The 27,413-nt window shown below is 41.0% G+C and overlaps 1 protein-coding gene across 2 annotated transcripts in view; it reads right to left on the bottom strand.

The window, feature by feature from the left end:
• Window positions 1-7,781: 7,781 nt before the first annotated feature.
• Window positions 7,782-27,413, bottom strand: part of KIF3A (kinesin family member 3A) — a 93,767-nt gene continuing 74,135 nt past the window's right edge. For both annotated transcript variants that reach the window (XM_073651235.1, XM_073651236.1), the window contains 4 exons: window positions 24,087-24,140; window positions 23,933-24,001; window positions 17,116-17,240; window positions 7,782-10,107 (listed from right to left, as the gene is read on the bottom strand). In XM_073651235.1, coding sequence (XP_073507336.1) covers window positions 10,059-10,107; window positions 17,116-17,240; window positions 23,933-24,001; window positions 24,087-24,140 — 297 coding nt within the window. In that variant the 3' untranslated portion in view covers window positions 7,782-10,058. The remainder of the gene's footprint in view (window positions 10,108-17,115; window positions 17,241-23,932; window positions 24,002-24,086; window positions 24,141-27,413) is intronic.

Genomic DNA, 27,413 nt, shown 5'->3' with positions numbered 1-27,413 from the left:
ATTCACCTGTGATTGTCTGTGCCCATGTGACATGAAATAGCCAATGAATGATGACTTCATTGTTTTAAAAAGCCACACGGTAGGTAGGCCCTGTTCCTTTGTCACAATGAAGACAAAGGAGCTGTCTGAAGACATCAGAACAGCTATTATTAGCAAACACAAGACTTCCAAAGGGTACAAGACCATCTTCAAAGACCTTGGTATCCCAGTTTCAGCAGTGGGCAGTTATTAAGAACTTTGCCAAGCATGGAAGAGTCAAGAAACTCCCTGGATGTGGGGGAAAAGAGGAAAATTGACAAGAGAGGTCTTCGAAGGTTGGTGCGAATGGTGGAAAAAACACCATCAAACATCCAAAGACTTGAAGGCCAACCTGGAACAGTCTGGGGTCATGGTTTGAACAAGTACCATACGCCGCACACTAAACCAAGCAGAGCTTTATGAGCGAAGGCCAAGGAAGCAACTATTGCTGAAGACATAAAAAGGAACGACTGATCTTTGCCAAAGAGTACCTTCACAAACCACAATCCTTCTAGGAAAATGTTCTGTGAACAGATGAAACAAAAATAGAGATTTTTGGCAATGCAAAGCAACAGTTTGTTTACAGATGGCGCAATGAAGCTTATAAGGAAAAAACACCTTACCAACAGATAAAGGGAATCTGTCACCCCCTGGGACATATATAACCTATTATTTTGGACATACAGGTGATAGAAATGTTAATCTAGTCTTACCTACAGTACAGACCAAAAGTTTGGAAACACCTTCTCATTTAAAGATTTTTCTGTATTTTCATGACTATGAAAATTGTACATTCACACTGAAGGCAACAAAACTATGAATTAGACATGTGGAATTATATACTTAACAAAAAAGTGTGAAACAACTGAAAATATGTCTTATATTCTAGGTTCTTCAAAGTAGCCACCTTTTGCTTTGATGACTGCTTTGCACACTCTTGGCATTCTCTTGATTAGCTTCAAGAGGTAGTCACCGGAAATGGTCTTCCAACAATCTTGAAGGAGTTCCCAGAGATGCTTAGCACTTGTTGGCCCTTTTGCCTTCACTCTGCGGTCCAGCTCACCCCAAAGCATCTTGATTGGGTTCAGGTCTGGTGACTGTGGAGGCCAGGTCATCTGGCGTAGCACCCCATCACTCTCCTTCTTGGTCAAATAGCCCTTACACAGCCTGGAGGTGTGTTTGGGGTCATTGTCGTGTTGAAAAATAAATGATGGTCCAACTAAACGCAAACCGGATGGAATAGCATGCCGCTGCAATATGCTGTGGTAGCCATGCTGGTTCAGTATGCCTTCAATTTTGAATAAATCCCCAACAGTGTCACCAGCAAAGCACCCCCACACCATCACACCTCCTCCTCCATGCTTCACGGTATGAACCAGGCATGTAGAGTCCATCCGTTCACCTTTTCTGCGTCGCACAAAGACACGGTGCTTGGAACCAAAGATCTCAAATTTGGGCTCATCAGACCAAAGCACAGACTTCCACTGGTCTAATGTCCATTCCTTGTATTCTTTAACCCAAACAAGTCTCTTCTGCTTGTTGCCTGTCCTTAGCAGTGTTTTCCTAGCAGCTATTTTACGATGAAGGCCTGCTGCACAAAGTCTCCTCTTAACAGTTGTTGAACAGATGTGTCTGCTGCTAGAACTCTGTGTGGCATTGACCTGGTCTCTAATCTGAGCTGCTGTTAACCTGCGATTTCTGAGGCTGGTGACTCGGATAAACTTATCCTCAGAAGCAGAGGTGACTCTTGGTCTTCCTTTCCTGGGGCGGTCCTCATGTGAGCCAGTTTCTTTGTAGAACTTGATGGTTTTTGCAACTGTACTTTGGGACACTTTTAAAGTTTTCCCAATTTTTCAGACTGACTGACCTTCATTTCTTAAAGTAATGATGGCCACTCGTTTTTCTTTACTTGGCTGCTTTTTTCTTGCCATAATACAATTTCTAACAGTCTATTCAGTAGGACTATCAGCTGTGTATCCACCAGACTTCTGCACAACACAACTGATGGTCCCAACCCCATTTATAAGGCAAGAAATCCCACTTATTAAACCTGACAGGGCACACCTGTGAAGTGAAAACCATTTCCGGTGACTACCTCTTGAAGCTCATCAAGAGAATGCCAAGAGTGTGCAAAGCAGTCATCAAAGCAAAAGGTGGCTACTTTGAAGAACCTAGAATATAAGACATATTTTCAGTTGTTTCACACTTTTTTGTTAAGTATATAATTCCACATGTGTTAATTCATAGTTTTGATGCCTTCAGTGTGAATGTACAATTTTCATAGTCATGAAAATACAGAAAAATCTTTAAATGAGAAGGTGTGTCCAAACTTTTGGTCTGTACTGTATATGCCTCATATTAATGGTTTTGATGTTGTGAAACCTTATATTATAACTTTATGGAAATGATTCCTCCAGGCCCCGAGCCCGTAAGGAATCCCCTACTCCTCTCTTCATTATTATAGTACCCCTCTCCCCTGAACGTCACAGTGTCCTGTGATGCGCAGTTGCAGTGCTATAATCTCACGCCTGCGCGTTGAACTCCCGCCACGATTCTCCCTTCTATGGGAGAAAGTCTCCGGCGCCTGCATTGAAGATCACAGACTAGTGTACTCTGTGATATTCTGTACAGATGCTTCACTGCCGGCGACGTCCCCTGTGCTCCGCCACAGACTGTAATCAAAGCCGGACTGACCCCGCCCGCCATCGTCCCAGAGACCAGGACCTGTTTTACTCTATGGACGGCAGAGTGTCAGCGCATCACTGCCGGCACCTAAGAAGATCACGGAATATACTAGTCTGTGATCTTCTGCGCAGGTGTCGGTGAGTCACGGAGACTTTCTCCCATAGAAGGGAGGATCGTGGAGGGAGTTCAACGCGCAGGTGCGGGATTACAGAGAAGCAACTGCTTGTCACATGGCACTGTTACGTGCAGGGGAGGGGGGTACTGTGATAATAAAGAGAGGAGGTGGGGATTCCTTACAGGCCTGGGGCCTGGAGGAATCATTTCCATAAAGTTATAATTTCATAACATCAAAACCATTAATATGAGGCATACAGGTAGGACCAGAACATTTTTATCACCTGTATGCCCATATTAATGGGTTATATACGTCCCAGCGGGTGACAGATTCCTTTTAAGTATAGTGGAGGATCCATAATGCTGTGGGGTTGCTTCGCTGCGTCTGGTACTGGAGGCCTTCACCATATCACAGGAATCAAGAAATCAGAGCATTATCAAGAGATTTTAGAGCGAAATATCTAACCCAGTGTAAGAAAACTTGGCTTGAGTTGAAGATCATGGGTCCTCCAGCAAGACAATGACCCAAAGCACACATCAAAGTACACAGGAATGGTTGAAAAAGAAAAAATGGACTGTTTTAAAATGGCCAGCAATGAGTTCTGACCTCAATCCCATTGAAAATCTTTGGGGTGAGCTGAAATCTGCCATTGGGAAAAAGAACCCTGTAAACATTCAAGAGCTTGAACAAACTGCAAAGGAAGAGTGGGAGAAAATTCCAGCTGAGAAGTGCAAGAAGCTTATAGATGGCTACAAGAAACGTTTAGAGGTTGTCAGCAATGACAAAGGGTGTGCAACCAAGTATTAATTAGGGGTGCCTTTATTGCTGCACATGCTGTTTATTCTGTTTCTTCTTTAAAAATGCAACATGGAAGTTGAAAATCAATGTTTTATTGTTGTATTACTGTGGACCGGTAATTAAAAAATTCTGAGGATATAACTTTGGTACATTTCCATGCATTTCTGAAGAGTGTAATGCATGAAAAAATTGAAGGGGTGCCAATAATGGTGAACAGCACTATTGTACAGTACTATACCAGAACTGTTTACTAACAAACTATCAGTTAACACAGAACCATCCATTGTTTGCTCAAAACAGTCCTTCCAACATAAACCTGCATTTGTTGTATCTTCAATTAGCATTAGGTATGATACATTATAGTTCGGGAAAGAAAAGGGGTTTGATGGATTCAGCCCAGGGTGAGGTACATTTGCTGACACAATTCACTTAAAAAAAAAAAAAAAAAGGACATAAATTAAAAAAACATCACAGAAAAAAGGCAGCCATACTTACCAATACCATGTCCAAACACATGCACAACAGGATGCAGCAGCCCCCTATAGGAGGGGGCAGCACAGGTGCAAAATGCTAATGAAACAAATACATGCAAACCCACCAAATATCGGGGGGAGGGTCTGGGTTTGCAACTGGTTGTTTCATTAGTATTTTGCACTTGTGCTGCCCTCGCCTATATCATGGGGGTCTGTTGCATCCTGTTGTGCATTTCTGTTTGGACATAGTATTGGTAGGTATGGCAACCTTTTTTTCCTCTATAGTTGCTGACACAGCTGCAAGAAAGAGTAACATAATAAGCTTCCAAAAGAAGGAAGAATATGGGCTACCACAGAGGTTATTTTATCAATACATCTCATTTAGACATGCATGGCCTAAGCAAAATAACCTTACCATGAAAAAGATACATAATATTCCATTCACTGGGACTGCTCACCAAGGAAGCACTTCAGGAGCTATATCAGTGTTGTACAGGCTAAACAATGGAAATCAATTCAGCTGTCTGTACCACAAATATCTACTAGTCAAGCCTATAGGTTATAGCAAATATACATCTTCTCATCTTTCCTCCAACTCATGCATTTTTTCTACCTGATCTATTACAATAAATGACATCAAGCTTTCACTGCCTCAGAGTAACCCTTAACTCTGCCCTGTCCTTCAAACCGCACAAAGATCTTTCCATCTCCTGTCGCCTCCAGTTCAAAAATATTTCCAGAATCCATACTTTCCTCAACCTACTAAAATGCTTGTGCATGCCCTCAATCTCCCGCCTTGACTACTGCAACATCCTCCTCGGTGGCCTCCCTGCTAACACTCTCGCACCTCTTCAGTCCGTCCTTAACGCTGCTGCCCGAATATTTCATCTCTCTCCTCGCTACTCCTCCGCTCTGTAAATCCCTTCTTTGGCTCCCAATTTACCAGCGTATCCAGTTCAAACTACTAACACTAACCTACAAAGTCATCCATAACCTGTCTCCTCCGTAGATCTCCGAACTAATCTCCCGATATATTCCCTCTCGTAATCTCCGGTCTTCGCAAGACCTCCTTCTCTCTTCCACACTTATTCGTTCCTCACCCAATCGCCTCCAAGACTTCTCCCGAATATCCCCCATCCTCTGGAATTCTGTGCCCCAACAAGCCCGATTAGCCACCACATTCAGATCCTTCAGACGGAACTTGAAAACCTCTCTCTTCAAGAAGGCTTACAGCCTGCTATGACCATGATGCTTCCTCACCACCACCGGAGCTGCTACAACCCCATAACCTACTGTCTCCTTCCCCATCATCCTGTAGAATGTAAGCCCGCAAGGGTAGGGTCCTCTTCCCTCTGTACCAGTCTATCGTTGTTAGTTTATTTTCTGTAAGTGACATCTGTATTTTGTATGTAAACACTTTTCATGAACAGCACCATGGAATCAATGCTGCTATATAAATAAATAATAATACTACATTATCCTAAGGACCACAGTTCTCCTTTATTCTTCCACAAAATAGAGGTCTAAACAAATGGCACCTGTCCTCATTGTGATGTCAACCCTGCCAGCATCCTCCATATTTTCAGGACATGTATCCCTTTGACTTTTCTGAAATAAACTTTTCTAATATAGAGAAGATTTGTGACAATACAAATCACCCCACAAACCCATAGTAAATGTGAGACATTCAATCTAAGTGACATTATCCCCTGTATGAAGGGTCATAGATAGAATGAACACTACTATATGTTTGGAACTGGGAATTTATAAGAAGAATAAGTCCTAAACAAATTATGACTCAAGTTGAGAAAAGTGAAAACCTTTACTTCACCACTATTTCCTTAAAACCTTATAGGGGTTTGCAGTTGTCAACACGTTTCTGATTAAGTGGTTATACATAGTGATTCAAAAAGGATGGTGCAAAATTATAGCCTTGGATATAATTCTGTCCAGATGAGTGCAGACATATATCTTCAATAAGGACTCTTGTTTCAGTGATTAAATTTCTGGGATCAAATAACTAAAAATTGACATGTGCATGTGTATGTGTATTCTTCCCTTTTAGGGGCCCCGGGAGGGGGGGGGGGGTAGTCTACAGTAGTGCACAACTTCTTTAAGCAAGGAGCACCACTAACCAGACAACACCATGAAGACCAAGGAGATCTCCAAACAAGTGAGGGACACAGTGGTTGAGAAGTACAAGTCAGGGTAGGGTTATAAAAAAAAATATCACAATCTCTGATGATCCCCCTAAACACCATCAAATCTATTATCATCAAATGCAAAGAAGATGGTACAACAATAAACCTGCCAAGAGACGGCAGTCAACCCAAACTTTCAGCCTGGGCAATGAGGGCGTCAATCAGAGATGCAGAACAGAGACCAATGGTAACCTTGAAGGAGCTGAAGAGTACCCAAGCAGAGAGACTGGAGTATTTGTGGATATGACCACAATAAGCCATACACTCTATAGAGGTGGCCTTTATGGAAGAGTGGGCAGAAAAAAAGCCTTTACTTAGACACAAAAATTGTACGACTCGTTATGAGTTTGCCAAGAGACATCTGGGAGACTCCCTAAATGTATGGAAAAAAGGTGCAGTGGTCAGATGAGAACAAAATTGAACTATTTGACCACCAAGGTAAATGCTATGTCTGGCGCCAAACCAACACAGCTCATCACCCCAAGAACACCATCCCCATCGTGAAACATGGTGGAAGCAGCATCATGCTGTAGGGATGTTTTTCGGCAGCAGGGACACAGAAAATGGGCCGAGTAGAGGGGAAGATGCATGGTGCGAAATACAGGGATGTTCTTGAGCAAAACCAGTTTCAGTCTGTCAGTGATTTGAGACTGGGACGGAGGTTCACCTTCCTACAAGACAATGACACAAAGCACACTGCTAAAGCAACACTCGAGTGGTTTAAGGGGAATCGTGTAAATGTTTTGGAGTGGCCTAGTCAAAGCCCAGACCTTAATCCAATTGAGAATCTGTGGTCAGACTTGAAGATTGCTGTTCAGCAGAAGGAAACCATCTACTTTGAAGGAGCTGGAGCAGTGTTGCCTTGAAGAATGGGCAAAAATCCCAGTGGCAACATGTGGAAAGCTCATAGAAACTTACCCAAAAGCGACTTGCAGCTGTAACTGCCGCAAAGAGGCTCTACAAAGTACTGACTTTAGGGGGGTGAATAGTTATGCACACTGAAATTTTCAGTTATTTTGTCCTTTGTTGTTTGCTGCACAATAAAAAGAAAACCAAATGTTCACAGTTATAGGCATGTTCTTTACATAAACTGATGCAAATCCTTAAAAAATAAAAAACAGTGAATTCCAGGTTGTAAGATGGCGAAACACGGAAAATGCCAAGGGAGGGGGTGAATACTTTCACAAGCCACTGTAATAATTTGAAACGTCTGTGGGACTACATCTAGGACTCACCGCTTCAGATTGCATTGAATCAGGACATGATGAACTTATAATGTAAAAAACAAACAACTTTTTGCAATTTTAGTTTTTATAATTACATATGCAAGATTTCACAGCAGTTGTTGTGTAACGCCCAGTTTCCTTTCACATTTCATGTACACAGATACCTCTCACTCTCTTTATATTCTACGGATCCAATAGGACAATCTCTCATATATATTAGGATAACAAACTGGTAAAGACACATCCCAATAATTCACAATACACATTGTTCAAATACAAGGAAGATTTATTTCAAAAAGAGTCGGACTCTGAGAAAGGTTATGAAATGACCATAGCGATAGTTAGGTAAAAGAAGTTATGTCTATAGTTTATCACCTTGAAATGTGATGGAGTTCAAGTAAATGGTTTAATGGAAGATGAAAGAAAATATTTCTGAAATCAATAATTTGCCTGTAACACTAGATATCAGTTCTCACATAAGCCTGTATAGTGCTACAATGATATATTCATAGACTTGCATTTGTTCTCTACACCTCAGCCTTATTCGTTCATTCCTGACTGTTAAGTACAGAAAAGAACAGTCCATACAGTGCAAGTGTTCACCACATTTCCATAAAATAGTTAACGAGGCATGCACAGGAAGGCCAAGCTATCTTCCAATGCTACAGAATAGGCTTCCCAATCTCCAGCTTTGTATAGATAATAATGAATAAATCGGGAAATGCCTTGATATGACAAAACTGCTCCAGGTGAGAAATCTATAAAGGCAGTAATGATCAGAACCATCCCAGCCCAATTACAGTACTTTGCCCGCGACGCTTCACAAATGGCCCGCGGGAGGCACAGTACACAATACTATACATGACATGTATAAAGGGTTAGTGAGGCTTATTAATAGATATTAGATGAAACCTTTTCTATCTCTTTTTCCAAGCAAATCAGAAAATATTTGTTCCATTTGCCAACAACCCTGTGGTTCACAATTTGCTACATGAAAGAAAAAAAAAAGGTGAACAATGACAACATAGTGAAGTATAAAAATGGACATAAGTCTTTAAAAAAAATACAACCAAAAAAACTGTACATTAGGCCATGAAATATCCACACAAATATACATGAAATAAATATAAAGTAGAAGTAAAGGACGATGACGTGGTTACACAGTGAGATACAGTAACATCCTATAAGTGATACACTATAGACTGGGACTAGGAAACAGAGGTCATCTTGCCTACATTAACATGGTAGGATGTCTCTTCAGATCTTCCAATTATTAGGGTCACGCTAGCCTGGGACACCACAATAAATATGAATGGGTCATGTAGCTTCTGTGTTAAGGAGCACAGAATTACCAACTTTAATTTATCCATCAATGACAATAGCGTTTCCACAGAAAATACGATGGGTGCTTAAATTGCATAGGAACCGTTGGTTTATGGTGTGGAAAGGGGCAGCATGCTGGATTGGCTAAGAGCAAATCTTTATTAATATATTGGATTGGCGGCCCCTCATCTTCTTATCTAGGTTGTTAAATGGAGTCTCCAGTGAAAGTGTACATGTTTGTAAGGGTTAATCTCCAATTAAATATTTGGCTGATATTTAATCAAGAGCCCTTTATATATTCCAGTGGCGTATATATAAACAAGCCAGGATAGGTGATATTTCACTGATCGGTAAGGGCCCGACAGCTCGGACCTGCACTGACTGGCACAACAGGGAATTTTTTATCCCGACGGAGCAATTTTATTCTCAATACAAAATGGAGCAGCAAGTTGGGACTCCCAACCACCATTCAGTCTCTATGGGCTGCCATGCCAGAAAAAGCTGAAAATAACGCTTGGCAGTCCCATAGAGAATATATGGAGCGACTATTGAGCATGTGCACTGATGCTCCATTCTAACAGGCATAAAAGTTCCATATTATGCGATCACCACCAATCGACAAGTTATCACCTATCCTATGACGTGTGATATCCTGTTGGTAGTTGACTGTCTTCAACTGACAACCCCTTTAAGTTTGCTTCTTTTTTAAATATGCCTTTTATGGACAGAATGAGAGCTGGAGACCTTATGCTTCACTGACAGACAAAAAAAGCAACGTGTAAAGTTGTAGGTAAATCTCTAGATGCAGTAGAACTACAAAAGCCAGCATGTTCAGAGCTACAGCTTGCCTTATCTGGATATAAATATGATACAATTATAGGGACAAAGCTTCCTGGTCATACGCCAAGCCATGCAAGTAAGGTTACACAGATAACTCAGGGGCAAAAATAGAAGATTCTTGTCAAGTGATCTGAAATGCTACCTGTCCTGGTAGAACACAGGAGACATGTTACATTATATCCATTACCCAGGACGAATGTTAATGATGAACTTACGATAATGAGGCATGTCACAATATATTAAGACACGGGTTTCACAGGGATTATCATACAAAGCCTACACAAGGTATCCATTACAATCTGCCTCCCTGCATTGGATTTACAATTCCATCTACGACCATTGTTCACACAGCATTCTTCATACGCCAGTGCAGAAACAGCTACTGCAGCAATGAGTCAATCACTGCTTCTGGTTTTGCTGACCGCTTCCTACAGGAAAGGAAAGGGGATATAGTGTGGTTAATACTGACACTATCTGATATGAGCAATATAATTACATTGATATATCTCGAGATTGCTCATAGATTTATATAAATCTATGAGCAATAACATCTCTTACAGGAGTACACTAATAATTTATAGAATGGCCAAATTGGGATCCTAATCTGAAATACACTGTATGTACATGCCATATACAGTGGTGTGAAAAAGTGTTTGCCCCCTTCCTGATTTCTTATTCTTTTGCATGTGTGTCACACTTAACCCCCTAGTGACCTGCTGCATCAGCCATGATTAATGTAGGCACCGACCTTGGCTTTTTAACCCCTTAGATGCTGCAATCAATAGTAACTACAGCATCTAGATGGTTAACAGAGTGCAGGTGCTCCCTCTTTAACCCCATTGGCACCCTGAGATCATGATTGTCTGGTCCTGATGTTAACCATGACAATTCACAACCAAATAAAAGCCTTAAAAGTCTGTCGGTTATAGCGGCCTGTTCAGAAGTTAGCAACATTTAGGTAGTAAAAATAACATTTTTCCTTCCTGTCATGGCACTTTGTATTAATTTCTGAAAAGCACCTGAAGGGTTAATAAACTAGCTGACAGCAGATATGAATATGTTGAGGGGTGTTGTTTTTAAAATGGAATCACTTTTGGGGATTTTATGACATGTAGGACCCCCAAAGCCACTTCAAAACTGTATAGGTTGCTAAAAAATATAAGTTTTGTAAATTTCCTTAAAAAAAAATTAAAAAAATTGCTGCTACAATTTTAAACCTTCTAACATCCTAACAAAATAAATGAATATTTTACAAATGGTGCTTGTAAAAAGAAGACATGAGGGAAATTTTATTTAATGACTATTTTATGTGGTATAATGTCTGGATTAAAGGAATAATCATTCAAAGTTTGAAAATAGCTAATTTTTAGTCAAACTTCTGATATTTTTATAAATAAACACAGAAAATATTGACATAAATTTACCATGAAATGAGAAACAAATGTGTACAGGTTACAAAAAAGCTCAAAATCACTGAGATCTGTTGAAGCGTTTTACAGTTATTACCACATGAAATAGAGTCCCAGGTGTGGCGAAGACTGTGGGTCTGGCTCTGAAGGGTCGCTCTTAAGGGTCTTAACAGAAATATGCCAGAAATATAACCCCTCACCATCACTCTTCATCTGACAATCTGTTGGCTTCATCTACAGGTATGTCTTCTGAACCCATCTGAAAACCTGCCCTGAATATCTGACTGCCTTCCATATTGTATCTTTCTGTATCTCCTGGTATATCTTCTGAACCCATCTGAAAACCCGCCCTGAATATCTGACTGCCTTCCATACTGTATCTTTCTGTATCTCCTGGTATATCTTCTGAACCCATCTGAAAACCTGCCCTGAATATCTGACTGCCTTCCATACTGTATCTTTCTGTATCTCCTGGTATATCTTCTGAACCCATCTGAAAACCTGCCCTGAATATCTGACTGCCTTCCATACTGTATCTTTCTGTATCTCCTGGTATATCTTCTGAACCCATCTGAAAACCTGCCCTGAATATCTGACTGCCTTCCATACTGTATCTTTCTGTATCTCCTGGTATATCTTCTGAACCCATCTGAAAACCCGCCCTGAATATCTGACTGCCTTCCATATTGTATCTTTCTGTATCTCCTGGTATATCTTCTGAACCCATCTGAAAACCCGCCCTGAATATCTGACTGCCTTCCATACTGTATCTTTCTGTATCTCCTGGTATATCTTCTGAACCCATCTGAAAACCCGCCCTGAATATCTGACTGCCTTCCATACTGTATCTTTCTGTATCTCCTGGTATATCTTCTGAACCCATCTGAAAACCCGCCCTGCATATCTGACTGCCTTCCATATTGTATCTTTCTGTCTCTCCTGGTATATCTTCTGAACCCATCTCCAAATTTTATCATCTCAATCCTTTGATCCCAATACACACTGGTCCCTAGCTGTCTATTCCCTGAACGCACTTAGCCTCTGTCTCCTAATTACTACCCCTCCCCGTGCTTTTGTGAGCAGTCTCCCCGTGACTCCTCCCCTCCTGTTCACAGCGGATCCACCCCATGTGCTATTAAGAGCTTCATAAATCTAGAGTCCCAGGTGTGGCGAAGACTGTGGGTCTGGCTCTGAAGGGTCGCTCTTAAGGGTCTTAACAGAAATATACCAGAAATTGGCCAGAAGGTACAAATCACTACTTACTAATTAGACTTCGTTCCTCTTTCTCATTCACACTTAAACCTTCATTATGCTTACATTTGCCCTTACTGTCTTTGCACCACTAATCCTCACTCTCCTTCACTATAACCAAACCCCAGTACCCTCTACCCAAATAATCATCTCTCCTTCCCTCTTACCTCCCCACCCACCTCATCTGCAGACCTGCTCCTCAACCTTAGATCTATCCTACCAAAACATAAAACAAGCCGGAGGTTATAAAGCCATTTTTAAAGCTTTGAGACGCCAGCGAACCACAGTGAGAGCTATTCTCCTCAAATGGCAAAAACATGGAACAGTGGTGAACCTTACCAGGAGTGGCCGGCCAACCAAAATTACCCAAAGAGCGCAGCGAAGACTCATCCAAGAGGTCATAAAAGACACCACAACAACATCCAAAGAACTGCAGGCCTCACTTGCCTCAGTCAAGGTCAGTGTTCATGACTCCACCATAAGAAGAATAATAATCTTTTTATTTATATAGCGCCAATATACAGTATTCCACAGCGCTTTACAATTCAGACAATTTACAGACATTGTGAGCCCCAATGGGGACAGTGCCGATAATCTACATTCCCTATCAGTATGTCTTTGGAATGTGGAAGGAAACCGGAGAACCCGGAGGAAACTCCTTGCAGATGTGGTCCTTGGTGGGATTTGAACCCAGGACCCCAGCAATGCAAGGCAGCAGTGCTAAGAAGGAGACTTGGCAAAAATGGCATACATGGCAGAATTCCAAGACTAGCACCACTGATGAGCAAAAAGAACATAAAGGCTCATCTCAGCCTTGCCAGAAAACATCTTGATGATCGCCAAGACTTTTGGAAGAATACTCTGTGACCTGATGAGACAAAAAGTTTAACTTTTTGAAAGGTGCATGTCCCAGTACATCTGGCGTAGAAGTAACACAGTATTTCAGAAAAGGAACATCATACAAACAGTAAAATATGGAGGTGGTAGTGTTATGGTTTGGGGCTGTTTTGTGGTAAATGAAACCATGAATTCTGCAGTCTACCAAAAAAAAATCCTGAAGGAGAATGTCTGGCCATCTGTTCATGACCTTAAGCTGAAGTGCACTTGGGTTATGCAGCAGAAAGGCTGTGGAGTCGAAGTTGTGGAGTCGGTGCCCATTTTGGTGGAGTCGGAGTTGGAGTCTGTATAAAATGGACCGACTCCAAAAATATATAATAAATTGAGTACAGTAGTTAAATGCAGTTTGTGAGGAATATTTTTTCAAGAATTTGGGAAAGTTATGAAATGTTCTATAAATGTCTGTCCTATTGCTGATATAAGGGTCTAGACTTTTAGCTGAGAAAAATGTGTCCTACCGTAAATTTATCACTTAAACACGAGCCATGTATGAGGGAGTCTGAGTCGTAGCTGGAGTCGGTGTCATGGAAATTGAGGAGTCGGAGTCGAAGGTTTGGTTTACCGACTCCACAGCCCTGTGCAGCAGGACAATGATCCAAAACACACCAGCAAGTCCACCTCTGAATGGCTTAAGAAGAACAAAATTAAGACTTTGGAGTAGCCTAGTCAAAGTTCTGACCTTAATCCGATTGAGATACTGTGGCATGACCTTAAAAAGGCAGTATATGCTCGGAAACCCTCCAATATGGCTGAATTACGACAATTTTGCAAAGAAGAGTAGGTCAAAATTCCTCCAGAGCGTTGTATAAGACTCATTGTTAGTCATCTTAAATGCTTGATTGCAGTTGTTCTCGCTAAGGGTGGCCCAACCAGTTATTAGGTTTAGGGGGCAATCACTTTTTTTCACACAGGGCCCTGTAGGTTTGGATTTCTTTTTCCCTTAATAATAAAGACCTTCATTTAAAAACAGCATTTTGTGTTTACTTGTGTTATCTTTGTCTAATATTTACATTTGTTTTGTGATCTGAAACATTTAAGTGTGACAAGCATGCAAAAGAATAAGAAATCAGGAAGGGGGCAAACACTTATTCTCACCACTGTATTTGTGTGTATGTGTGGATATCACTGTGTGATTTGGATTCACCTAAGGATTTAGAAGTGGACATGTCATCAGAAACTCAATAAAGCAGCCTCAGGCTTTGGGCTTGTAACAGCGAGAAATCATATCTACAGTACAGACCAAACGTTTGGACACACCTTATCATTTAAAGATTTTTCTGTATTTTCATGACTATGAAAACTGTACATTCACACTGAAGGCATCAAAACTATGAATTAACACATGTGGAATTACAGTATATACTTAACAAAAAAGTGTGAAACAACTGAAAATATGTCTTATATTCTAGGTTCTTCAAATTAGCCACCTTTTGCTTTGATGACTGCTTTGCACACTCTTGGCATTCTCTTGATGAGCTTCAAGAGGTAGTCATCGGAAATGGTTTTCACTTCACAGGTGTGCCCGGTCAGGTTTAATAAGTGGGATTTCTTGCCTTATAAATGAGGTTGGGACCATCAGTTGTGTTGTGGAGAAGTCTGGTGGATACACAGCTTATAGTCCTACTGAATAGACTGTTAGAATTTGTATTATGGCAAGAAAAAAAGCAGCTAAGTAAAGAAAAGCGAGTGGCCATCATTACTTTAAAAAATGAAGGTCAGTCAGTGCGAAAAACTGGGAAAACGTTGAAAGTGTCCCCAAGTGCAGTTGCAAAAACCATCAAGCGCTACAAAGAAACTGGCTCACATGAGGACTGCTCAGGAAAGGAAGACCAAGAGTCACCTCTGCTTCTGAGGATAAGTTTATCCAAGTCACTAGCCTCAGAAAAAGCAGGTTAACAGCAGCTCAGATTAGAGACCAGGTCAATGCCACACAGAGTTCTAGCAGCAGACACATCTCTACAACAACTGTTAAGAGGAGACTTTGTGCAGCAGGCCTTCATGGTAAAATAGCTGCTAGGAAACCACTGCTAAGGACAGGCAACAAGCAGAAGAGACTTGTTTGGGCTAAAGAACACAAGGAATGGACATTAGACCAGTGGAAATCTGTGCTTTGGTCTGATGAGTCCAAATTTGAGATCTTTGGTTCCAACCACCGTGTCTTTGTGCGACGCAGAAAAGGTGAACGGATGGACTCTACATGCCTGGTTCCCACCGTGAAGCATGGAGGAGGAGGTGTGATGGTGTGGGGGTGCTTTGCTGGTGACACTGTTGGGGATTTATTCAAAATTGAAGGCATACTGAACCAGCATGGCTACCACAGCATCTTGCAGCGGCATGCTATTCCATCCGGTTTGCGTTTAGTTGGACCATCATTTATTTTTCAACACGACAATGACCCCAAACACACCTCCAGGCTGTGTAAGGGCTATTTGACCAAGAGGGAAAGTGATGGGGTGCTACGCCAGATGACCTGGCCTCCACAGTCACCAGACCTGAACCCAATCGAGATGGTTTGGGGTGAGCTGGACCGCAGAGTGAAGGCAAAAGGGCCAACAAGTGCTAAGCATCTCTGGGAACTCCTTCAAGATTGTTGGAAGACCATTTCCGGTGACTACCTCTTGAAGCTCATCAAGAGAATGCCAAGAGTGTGCAAAGCAGTCATCGAAGCAAAAGGTGGCTACTTTGAAGAACCTAGAATATAAGACATATTTTCAGTTGTTTCACACTTTTTTGTTAAGTATATAATTCCACATGTGTTAATTCATAGTTTTGATGCCTTCAGTGTGAATGTACAATTTTCATAGTCATGAAAATACAGAAAAATCTTTAAATGAGAAGGCGTGTCCAAACTTTTGGTCTGTACTGTACATATTAAAAATAAAAAGGTGTAATATATACTTGTATGTGAGAAGTAGTGTAACAGAAGGAGAGAATCAGTGTCCTCCAAGACAAGTGGATTTTGCCCAATTACTGAAGTAACAAAATACAACAAAGTCGCAATAAATAATGTACAATAGTTATAAAATAGTATTATTAAGTGGCAATTCTACAGCCAGTAGATATGGGGCCCACTGTCACCTTTAAATAAGCTTCTTAATTCCTAGTTGCATATAAGGGACTCAGTTACTGAAGTTTGAGGGTTAATGTTACAGAGTCAAAAGAAAGCGCTCGGGGATGGTGAGCATCCAGCAATTACTAAAGGAAAGAGACAGAAGCGCTAAGCCTCTCCATTTCTGCTCGGCTCATGGGCTGTATGGAATTGTTGGAAGTCTCTGTACTTCCTAGATTGTTATTGTTGCCATGACAGATCTATGCACGGTGTTGCCAGCAATTGTTTTCATGAGTGGCCACTTACTTTGACCTCAGGTCCATAGAGCTCTATGGATATGTTTGGGCCATAACATGAATAGAGGATTGTGTTAATAGAGCCTATTCCGTTTATCAACTTCCATGTACAAGTTGTGTTATTTTGTAGCAACATCATCAAAAGGCTAACAAAAATCCTCAGTGCACGGTGTACACAAGAAACATGAGAACAAGAGTGCAGTCTTTTCATGGTTAATTATCAAAATTAAGGTGTAATTTTATAGCCGTTTTACAATTTAACACCATGCTGATAACTATATGGAAGGCAAAAAACATGGTATTTTCTACCCAATAAAATATATGCAGTTTAATTAATACATAAGTCCGTTTCTTCCCCTAATAAAAAAAAACAAAAACCCACAACAAATGGTAAACGATCAGAACTGTTCCACTTTAGGTATGACCCAGCACTTTCCCTGCACTGTGCTGCCTTGGAGCTTGATCAGTAGTAGTGACATGCCACAGTGGTAGTTTCAGCTTTATGTCTCGAGCATGACAAAGCCTCACACATACCTCCGACCTGTCTTGGGTCTTGTTTTTCCTTTTGATGTTCTAGGCCTTTCTAGCTTCATTAAGGACTGGCGAAGGCTCTCCTCTGTGTAAGCCAAATATACATGGGACAAATCCACTTCAAAAGGCTGAAAAATAAGCAAAAAATACAACTCAGTCACCGGCCAATACTGGAGGGTTATGTAAGATATAATACACAAACAAAAACAGTAAACTAGCAACTGGTTAACAGAATAAAAGATAACAGCCAAAAGTAATTAAAACTATTTTTCTTTACATGATTACTGGAGTTTCTATGTTAGTTTTTTTTTTTTTGCGCAAGGAAAATATTTTGTTTTCGGCACATATAAAGTATCACACAATACCTGAACTATAAAATAAAAAAAATTGTATATGTGATGGCAAAAAAAGCAATAAACTCAAAAGTAAACAACTGAATTTCCATACAGTTCATTGGGTAGTCTCTCTAGTTTTTTATTTTTCAACTTTGATCTTTTTCTTTTGCTGATTTGGATGTATGCTTAGGGTCATTATTGTGCTACAAGAGTGTTCACAATTATTTATTAGTTCATTATTTTAGTTTTGTCATTTTTATTTTAACCACTCAAAAAGATTTCTGTTTGTTTCTGTGACGCTAAGTTGCTACTCACAGACAAGCCGTGAGACAGGGCAGTTAAGAGGTCCGGGGTCAGAGAGCTCGTCATAAACAGAGGGGTAAGACAAAGGCATAGTCAGGTCAAACTTCGAGGTCAGAGCTAAAGAAAGTTAGCACATCAAGACAATGGGGCTAGGCAAACAGATGGTCAAAGGCAAGGTACAAGGTCGGACAGCAAAAGAACAGAAACAGAGCACTGGAAAACAAGGCGCCTAAGGCTACGCAATAATCAGACACTGACATAGTAACATAGTTTTTAAGGTTGAAGGAAGACTAAGTCCATCTAGTTCAACCCATAGCCTAACATGTTGATCCAGAGAAAGGCAAAAAAAAACCCATGTGGCAAACACCAAGCTCCACATTGGGGAAAAAAATTCTTTCCTGACTCCATACGACAATCAGACTAGTTCCCTGGATCAACGCCCTATCAAGGAATCTAGTATATATAACCTGTAATATTATACTTTTCAAAAAAGGCATCCATGCCCTTCTTAAATTTTAGTAGTGAATCACTCATTACAACATCATGCGGCAGAGAGTTCCATAGTCTCACTGCTCTTACAGTAAAGAATCCCCGTCTGTGATTATGATTAAACCTTCTTTCCTCCAGACGTAGAAGATGCCCCCTTGTAACCGTCTCTGGCCTCAGAGTAAAAAGATCAGTAGAAAGGTCTTTGTACTGTCCCCTCATATACTTGTACATAGTAATAAGATCACCCCTAAGCCTTCGTTTTTCAACAGTAAATAACCCCAAGTGTAATAACCTGTCTTGGTAATGCAGTCCTCTAATAACCTTGGTCGCTCTTCTCTGCACCCTCTCTAGTTCAGCTATGTCTTTCTTATAAACCGGAGACCAGAACAGTACACAGTATTCTAAGTGTGGTCGCACTAATGACTTGTATAGAGGTAAAATTATGTTCTCCTCATGAGCATCTATGCCTCTTTTAATGCATTCCATTATTTTATTTGCCTTTGCAGCAGCTGCCTGACACTGGCCATTAAACGTGACCTTGTTGTCCACCAATACACCCAGGTCTTTTTCAGTGACAGTTTTGCCCAGTGTTTTACAATTAAGCATATAATTATACATTTTATTTACTCTACCCAAGTGATTTACCTTACATTTATCCCCATTAAAGCTCATTTGCCATTTATTAGCCCAAACTTCTAGTTTACATAGATCCTCCTGTAATATAAAATTGTCCTCCTCCGTATTGATTACCCTGCAGAGTTTAGTGTCATCTGCAAATATTGAAATATTACTCTGTATACCCCCTACAAGGTCATTAATAAATATGTTAAAAAGAAGCAGGCCCAATACTGACCCTGTGGTACCCCACTGGTAACTGAGACCCAGTCTGAGTGTGTTCCACCCTTTGTTTCCTATCACTGAGCCAGTTCTTAACCCACATACATATATTTTCCCCTATCCCCATTGTTCTCATTTTATGCATCAACCTTTTGTGTGGAACCGTATCAAAAGCTTTTGAAAAGTCCATATACACAACATCCACTGCATTTCCTTGGTCCAGTCCAGAACTTGCCTCCTCATAAAAGCTGATCAGATTAGTTTGACAGGAACGGTCCCTCGTAAACCCATGTTGATATTGGGCCATGAGGTTATTCTTCTTCAAATACTCTAGTATAGCATCTCTTAGGAAACCCTCCAGGATTTTACCCACAGTAGAGGTTAAGCTTACTGGCCTATAATTTACAAGTTCGGCTTTTGTCCCCTTTTTGAATATTGGCACCACATTTGCTATACGCCAGTCCTGTGGTACAGACCCTGTTATTATGGAATTTTTAAAGATTAAAAATAATGGTCTATCTATGACATTACTTAATTCCTGCAGTACTCGCGGGTGTATCCCATCAGGGCCCGGGGATTTGTCAACTTTAGTGATTTTTAGGCACCGCCGTACTTCCTGCTGGGTTAAGCAAGTGACATTTAATGGAGAATTTTTGTCATCACTAATCATTTTTTCTGTCATGACATTTTCTTATGTAAATACTGTTGGAAAAAAAAATCATTTAGCATATTGGCTTTTTCCTCATCCACCATTTCACCCAGACTGTTTTTAAGGGGGCTAACACTATAATTTTTTAGTTTTTTACTATTTATGTAGTTAAAGAATATTTTGGGATTATTTTTACTTTCTCTGGCAATGAGTCTCTGTCTCAATCTTCGCTGCCTTGATTTGGTTTTTACAGAATTTAATTTACATTTTCTGTATTTATTTAATGCCTCATCACTACCTACTTGCTTTAGTTCTCTAAATGCTTCTTTTTTTTGTCACTTATTGCGCCCCTTACAGCTCTATTTAGCCATACTGGTTTCCTCCTATTTCTAGCATGTTTATTCCCATAGGGTATATATTGTGCACAGGTCCTATTCAGGATGCTAATAAATATCTCCCATTTGCTGTGTGTAGTTTTATTTCTCAGGATATCGTCCCAGTTGATTGCACCAAGATCATCTCTCAACCGTTGGAAATTTGCCCTCCTGAAGTTTAGTGTCCTTGAAACCCCTCTACTACACATCTTATTAAAGGATAAATGAAAACTTATTATTTTGTGATCACTATTACCCAAGTGACCCCCAACTCATATATTTGATATGCGGTCTGGCCTGTTGGTTAATATTAGGTCTAGCAGTGCCCCCCTTCTTGTTGGGTCCTGAACCAGTTGTGAAAGGTAATTGTCTCTCAAGTTGTCAAAAACCTATTACCTTTACTTGAACTACAGGTTTCTGTTCCCCAATGTATTTCAGGGTAGTTGAAGTCCCCCATAATAATGACTTCTCCTTGAGTCGCTGCTTCATCTATTTGCTTTATGAGGATATTCTCCCCTGCTTCCATTATTTTTGGAGAAGTATAACAAACCCCTATCAGTAATTTATTATTTTTTCCCCCTCCCCTTATCTCCGCCCACAGGGACTCTACATTTTCATTAGATTCACATATATTCTCATGCAAGATGGGTTTTAAGGATGATTTTACATATAAACACCCCCCCCCTCGCTTGTTTATACGGTCATTTCTGAACAGACTATAGCCCTGTAAATTAACTGCCCAGTCATGGCTCTCTTCCAGCCATGTCTCAGATATCCCCACCATGTCATAATTATTTTCGAACAAAATTAATTCTAATTCCTCCATTTTGTTGGTGAGGCTTCTGGCATTAGTGTACATGCATTTTATGTATCTCTCTGTACCTCTATTCCTTCTTACTATATTGACTCTTCTAACCCCACCCCCAATTTCTTTATTTGTGCCCAGGTCACTATCTGCACTATCCTCCCCACCTATAAAATGAACAACCTTCCCCCAATCCCTAGTTTAAACACTTCTCCAACCTTCTAGCCACTTTCTCCCCCAGCACAGCTGCACCCTCCCCATTGAGGTGCAGCCCGTCCCTAGCGTAGAATCTGTAGCCAACTGAGAAGTCAGCCCAGTTCTCCAGGAACTTAAACCCCTCCTTCCTACACCAGTTCCTGAGCCACTTATTTATCTCCCTAATCTCCCGTTGCCTCTCTGGCGTGGCACGTGGTAGAGGTAGTATTTCAGAGAATACCACCTTGGAGGTCCTTGCTTTAAGCTTGCAGCCTAATTCCCTGAAATCATCTTTAAGGACCTTCCACCTACCTCTAACTTTGTCTGACAGCCAGCTAATCAACTAGAAAGGGAGATACCTAAAACAAGACCAGCATGCCCCTGCCCTGATTGGCGGTTGGACTGTCACTCACAATACTGACAGCTCAGTATGCCCCTATCTCAGATTGGATGGCTAAGCTGTCTCTCACAATACTGAAAGCTCAGCAAGACCGTGATTTTATGGGGCGGCTGAGCTGTTACTCACTTCATCCAGGACACAATGAGTAGGGAATCATGACCAGACCCCAAGGTTTCCCAGGAAACCTAAGATGGCTGACCAAATGATCGGCCTTCACATCCACTATAGGCTGCCTGATATGAGCTGCTGCAGCATTCACAGTGAATCAAAGTGCCATGACACCAGGAAAGCGGATTTACTCTGAACTACTGAATTTCCAGTCAAGGATCCAGGGACCAAGAATTGTTAAAAGTGGTTTAATGTTAATGCGTTTCTAAGTCAACAGACTGCTTCTTCAGGACAATGTTGGTACATGTTGTCCTGATGAAGGAGTCTGTTGACTTTGAAACGCATTGATATTAAACCACTTCTCACAATTCTTGGTCCCTTTCACGTACACCAGCAGAACCTCGAGACTAGTGGAGCAAATCTGCACATAACTAAGATATCTATTATGACAATTGAGGCCCCACTAAAGAAATATACTTCAGACACCAATCGATAACAGGATTGTGAATAAGCAGCCATGGAAACCCCAATACCAACCCAGCAGGTAAATTTTTCAAAACAAAGTAGATGGACTCAGAGTGAAGTGTTCTCACTTACAGTGTGAACTCCACCACTATCTGAAGTAACAGTGTCCTATCAACCTAACTGTTCCTAAGCCTAGTTTCAGAACGAGTTCTGAATAAAGTTGGCTGCAGACCCGCAGTCAATGAAAGCCATCGCTGATAACAACTGGTTCTTGGAAAGTAGTTCTACGTTTAGCAGTACTTTATCTGAGGAGTTAAAAGGTACCTGGAATTCTGGGTGACCCTCTCGACTATCACCCAGACTTGGCGTTTCCCGACAACTTACTTCCGTGAGGGCGTGTCGAGCAGTCCTTAAGAAAATGCCCAGCGTGACCACAGTAGAGGCAGAGCCTGAGTTTTCACCGACGTTTCCGCTCAACAGCCAGAGAGATGACAGCTCCATCTTCTATCGGTTCTGCCTCAGGTAAGTGGACAGATTCAGGGGGGTGGAGGGGGGAGGACTGAAACACCCTGCCGCTTCCATGATCTGGGATCGATCTGAATGGCCTGGGCTCCCCCCAAGGAACAAGGTGGAGTATGCAGAGCAGCCTTAAGTGTTTCAGAAAGGCCTCTACGGAACTGGCACCTGAGAATGCATCATTTCACAGAACTTCAGTGAACCATTGTTGGAACTCTGTACTATAGTCCTCAGGAGTGTGGTCCTCCAGTGTCAGGCTCATGATTCTTGCCTCCGTGACCTGAATCCTGCCGGGGTCATCATAGATTAACCCTAATGCATCAAAAAAAGGCATCAACAGAAGACCATTCTGGGGCTTGTAGGGACAAAGAAAATGCCCAAATCTGAGGGCCCCCTGCAGTAGGGACATGATTATTCCCATCCGCTGGGACTAATCTCCTGTAGACTGGGGTTGCAGGTTAAAAAGTAACCTACAGCGCTCCTTTAAACACCCTAAAAACAGTTTTTTCTCCCCAGAAAATTCGTCAGGAAGGGCCAGTACTGGTTAGGGAGAAACAAACTGCACATCAGAAGGTACAGACACAGTGAGTGGTGGAATTGTGACAGTTTCTCAATGAATTTGTACATATTATGAGTGACATTAAAAGGTGGAAAAAGTTCTGAAATGATGGTGTGATTTTCTTTACATGAGAAAAACCTGGCATATCTACTGGATCCAGTTTATTAGTAAGCTAAATTTATACAGCAGAAGTAAAAAAAAGAGGAAAACAAAGTATAATATTCTGGCGGGACACATTCTTTTCTTCTTATGGTTACAAACTTTTAAATAGATTTCCAGTTCAAGAAAGTGTTAATACTAATGGTACTCAGACTGAGTACAGAAAAAAAAATTGTAAATGAAAATTCTACAAATGTTAAACTATACAAAAATGCAAATCATCAGATGACTCAGAAGAAATTACTGTCAGATATGGAGATATATTGTGAGCCAACTGTGGTCTATTTTAGGGGATGAAGCTAAAAAACTGTTTCCTTCTCTACGTGACCAAAGCAGTAGCAAAAAATTATCTGACAATCTCAGTGAACCTACTATATGTCATTCCAGAAGTCTTCCTTTAAATATCCAAGTCTTCCATCACTACATGACAAGTTAATGTTTGTACATTGTACTCACGCTTTTTCTATATGATTTTTATACATTTTATATATTATGTAGTCATATTGTGCCATTTTTGTCTTCAGAAATGATTGAACATAAAAAGATAAAAATCAGTTAAAAATTAAGATCATGGAACAGCAAAAACAACAAGAAAAGACATTCTACAAAGATAAATAGAGACTTACGTCCTTTTCTTTCTTGTCAGGTACAGGAGTTTGCTTTCTCATATTGTTCCCAGTGTAGGCAACGCATTTCTTACAAAGAAAGACAAAAACTTTTATCAGTTCAGTTTAAAGTACTGGTTTTCACCTTCCCAGTAAATCTAAGAAAACTGCTTACCAGCTGCCATTCTCCAATATCTTCATTCCAGTGGACGTAATTTTCAATCATATCCTGAACACAAAAAAGTATGATATACACATGTAATTATATTTTTTTGAGTGAACAGGGAAAAATGGAGTGTTCTTATAGGTCTTGAAAGTGAAATCCTGCATTTAAATACCATACTGAGGTTTTAAGGATGAGTGCTACCATTTTTTTGGTCCAGACAATGCTAAATATTGAGGTCAATTACAATAAGTATACATACCAAGTGGCAGAGAAATTTAAAGGGTACCCATCATGTGAAAAAAATGCTATTAACTTGCAGATATGGGGTTAATCCGTAGGCCAATAGCGTTCCAAAGTCATGCAGCCGCCACACTAAAAGCCTGATTGCCGGAAGGAAATTAATTTTATTCCTCCCGGCAGCCTCGGGCTTTCAGTCATAGGGGCCCAGCTTCAGTACACAGTGAGCAGCAGCTGTAATCGCGACCCCAGCACTGACTGACAGCTGGCTTTGTACAGATGCACAGCTGAGCCTGCTGTCAGTCAGTGATTGGCGGCTGTTACCATGCCCCGATACTATGTACTGAGCGTTGGCTGAAGCCACACTGGCTACGCCTCTATGACTGAAAGCCGGAGACGGCAGGGATGAATAAAGTTAATTTCCTTCCAGCAGCCGGACATTCAGTGCGGTGGCTGCACGGCTTCATATTGATATGAACCTGCATATTAACCCCATATTTGCAGGTTAATAACATTTTTTCCACATGACAGGTTCCCTTAAATTTGACCTTTCGGTTCTAAGAAATTATATGACTCACTTACATATCCTTAGCAAATCAAATGGTTTCCCTTAGTATTAGGCTATGTTCACACAATCATTGCAATTCTTGGACCAATCAGACGAGGATTTTCCTCACCTCACTTATTATACAGCTCAGTTAAAGAAAGAAGACACAGCTGCTTCAAAAGAGTTATGGTATGTGTACCCGACATCTTTCAAGCAGATTCCGCTACAAAATCTGTATGAAAAGTGCTAACTAAACGCTCAAAAGAATGCCGCTCGCTGCAGCGCTTCATTCTCCCCGGCTCCTCTGCTGATCGGTCGCATGGATTACAGCGGGGGACACTTAGGACAGGTGAGTATAAGGATTTTTTATTTTATTCTTATTTTTACACAGGTGGACACTGCGGGAGCAAACACTACTACCCTCATCATTGTCCCTGCTGGTGCCGATTGCAGCGACGGCAGGGAACCATGATGAGGGCAGTGTTCAGCACCCAGCGCTTGGGAACAGCGCTAACTGTAGCGCTGATTACAAGGCGCCGGTCCGTGTGATCCTGATGCAGCACACGGTTGCCACACGGGACACGGATATCTCGGGTACCGGTCTTTCCGGTAATGGAGATATACGGACGTGTGAAACCGTCCTAAGATAAACCCAAGTTTAAAAAAAAAAAAAAAGCAGAAAAAAAACAAAACAAAACCATTTTCTACTAATTACAACTTCCCTGGCAATTTAAGGAATGGGTTGGGGGTTAATATCACTAATTGTTATGCACTAGTGTAGAGTAAGGAGGCAATAGATCTATTGTTAGTGTTTCTCTGCAGCATGTGTATTATACACACATAGCTTAACACCACACGCATTATGTACACTGTCTGCAGCACACACATGTACACAAAACTGATATCATGTGTGTGGATGTGTGTACATCCACACACTTGGCCACATACAAACAGCTCTGCTATACATACACACAAAAACTGCGCTACACACACTCACCTCTAATGCACGCTGTGTACACTCTACCACATTTTGAGGTTCCTGCCAGGCAAGTGACTGATCACATTATCTGAAAAGTCCTTGAGCTAGCCAGGACCTGCATCAGTAATGTGCAAGTCCTGGTAGATTCCTTTCCTGACCTGCAACAATCAATCAGACAGATCAGTGTGGGGCAGGAGGAGAGAGAGCTATGCTGCTGCAGAGGAAGCTGCCTCTGGCCTATAGGACACAGACTATTTTAGCAAGATTTTTACTCACCAAAAAGTGTGTTTAAGTTTGGTATCACCATAGACATACTGACCCACAGAATAAAGTGAACATTAGTGTTGAGTGAGTATGTTCTATTAACCCTTTCGCCGAGTATGCTCGGGCCGAGCTCCGAGTATTTACAGCTGCTCGGTGATATGGTTGAATCGCTCCAGTGTGCATGATTTGCAACTGTTTGACAGTTTTATTACATGTGAGGAATGTCTATTTCTTACACATTCCTCACATGTATTAAAGCTGTCAAACAGTTGCAAATCATGCACACGGGAGCGATTCAACCATATCACTGAGCAGCTGTAAATACTCGGAGCTCGCCCCGAGCATACTCGGACAGAACATACTCGCTCAACCCTAGTGAACATGCCATTTTTACTGCACAGTAAACAGAAAAATTAAACAAAAGAAACCCTTACTATCTACATTTTTGTTTCCCATTCCACCCCATGAAGAAGTTATGGCTCTTCGAGGGAAGGTTTAAGCAAGAGAAATAAAAAACAAAAAAAAATAAAAATAGCCTAATCTAAAGGCGTTACAGTGTGATAGCTTAGAACACTAAATTTATTTTCCTAATTATTTTTGAGAAAGGTTTTATACTTGGTCTCTTATTATTTTATGAAGCTTTTCATCATGGTATAATAATTCGTGACTATTCGTGCCTAGAGATTTCCAGTGATGAACAGTAAGCAAGAAATCTCATCTAAAAACTCAAATGTCTGTAGCAAACAATGACTAAACCGAAGCATGGCCACTAGCTTGTAAATCCCCTGGGGCTTTCAACACTTTTGTAACCTACTACAAGCTACATAGGGAAACAAATGGGGATTTTTATATTGCTTGCAAACCTTCCCCAAGTAAGGGAACCTACGTGCTGTGCTTCACATGCATTGGTGCAAATCCTGCATCCCATGTAGAAGACCCATCGATCAGGACACAGACAGGCTAGCCTTTGTCCAGCAATATCCTGATGCAGGGAATGGAGTGCAGTCATTCGTTTTCTCTTCCCTGTGTAGCTGGCACAGTTAGGGCTTGTTCACACCTCTTAAAAGGTTTCTTAAAGATTTGTTTCTAAAAATTAAATTTACAGGGAGCAATTTCTGACCTGGGATGTGTTTTTTTTTAACAAATGCAGTATGTCTATTCTTTCAGCATTTTTACTGCAGCTTTACACATTCAGTTCAAATAGATTAGCAAGCAAAAAAGGCACAAAAACTATTTCCGCTGCTGTTTTCTGGCATTGGAATACCAAAAAAATTTCTATATATGTAAAACAATGTATCTCCCAAAAAGC

This window comes from Phyllobates terribilis, unplaced genomic scaffold (assembly GCF_046119375.1).
Source record: "Phyllobates terribilis strain yellow unplaced genomic scaffold, ASM4611937v1 Scaffold_11__3_contigs__length_659146591, whole genome shotgun sequence".
NCBI lineage: Eukaryota > Metazoa > Chordata > Amphibia > Anura > Dendrobatidae > Phyllobates > Phyllobates terribilis.
Note: the sequence above shows the minus strand (reverse complement) of the source record. Positions and strands in the feature narration are given on the sequence as shown.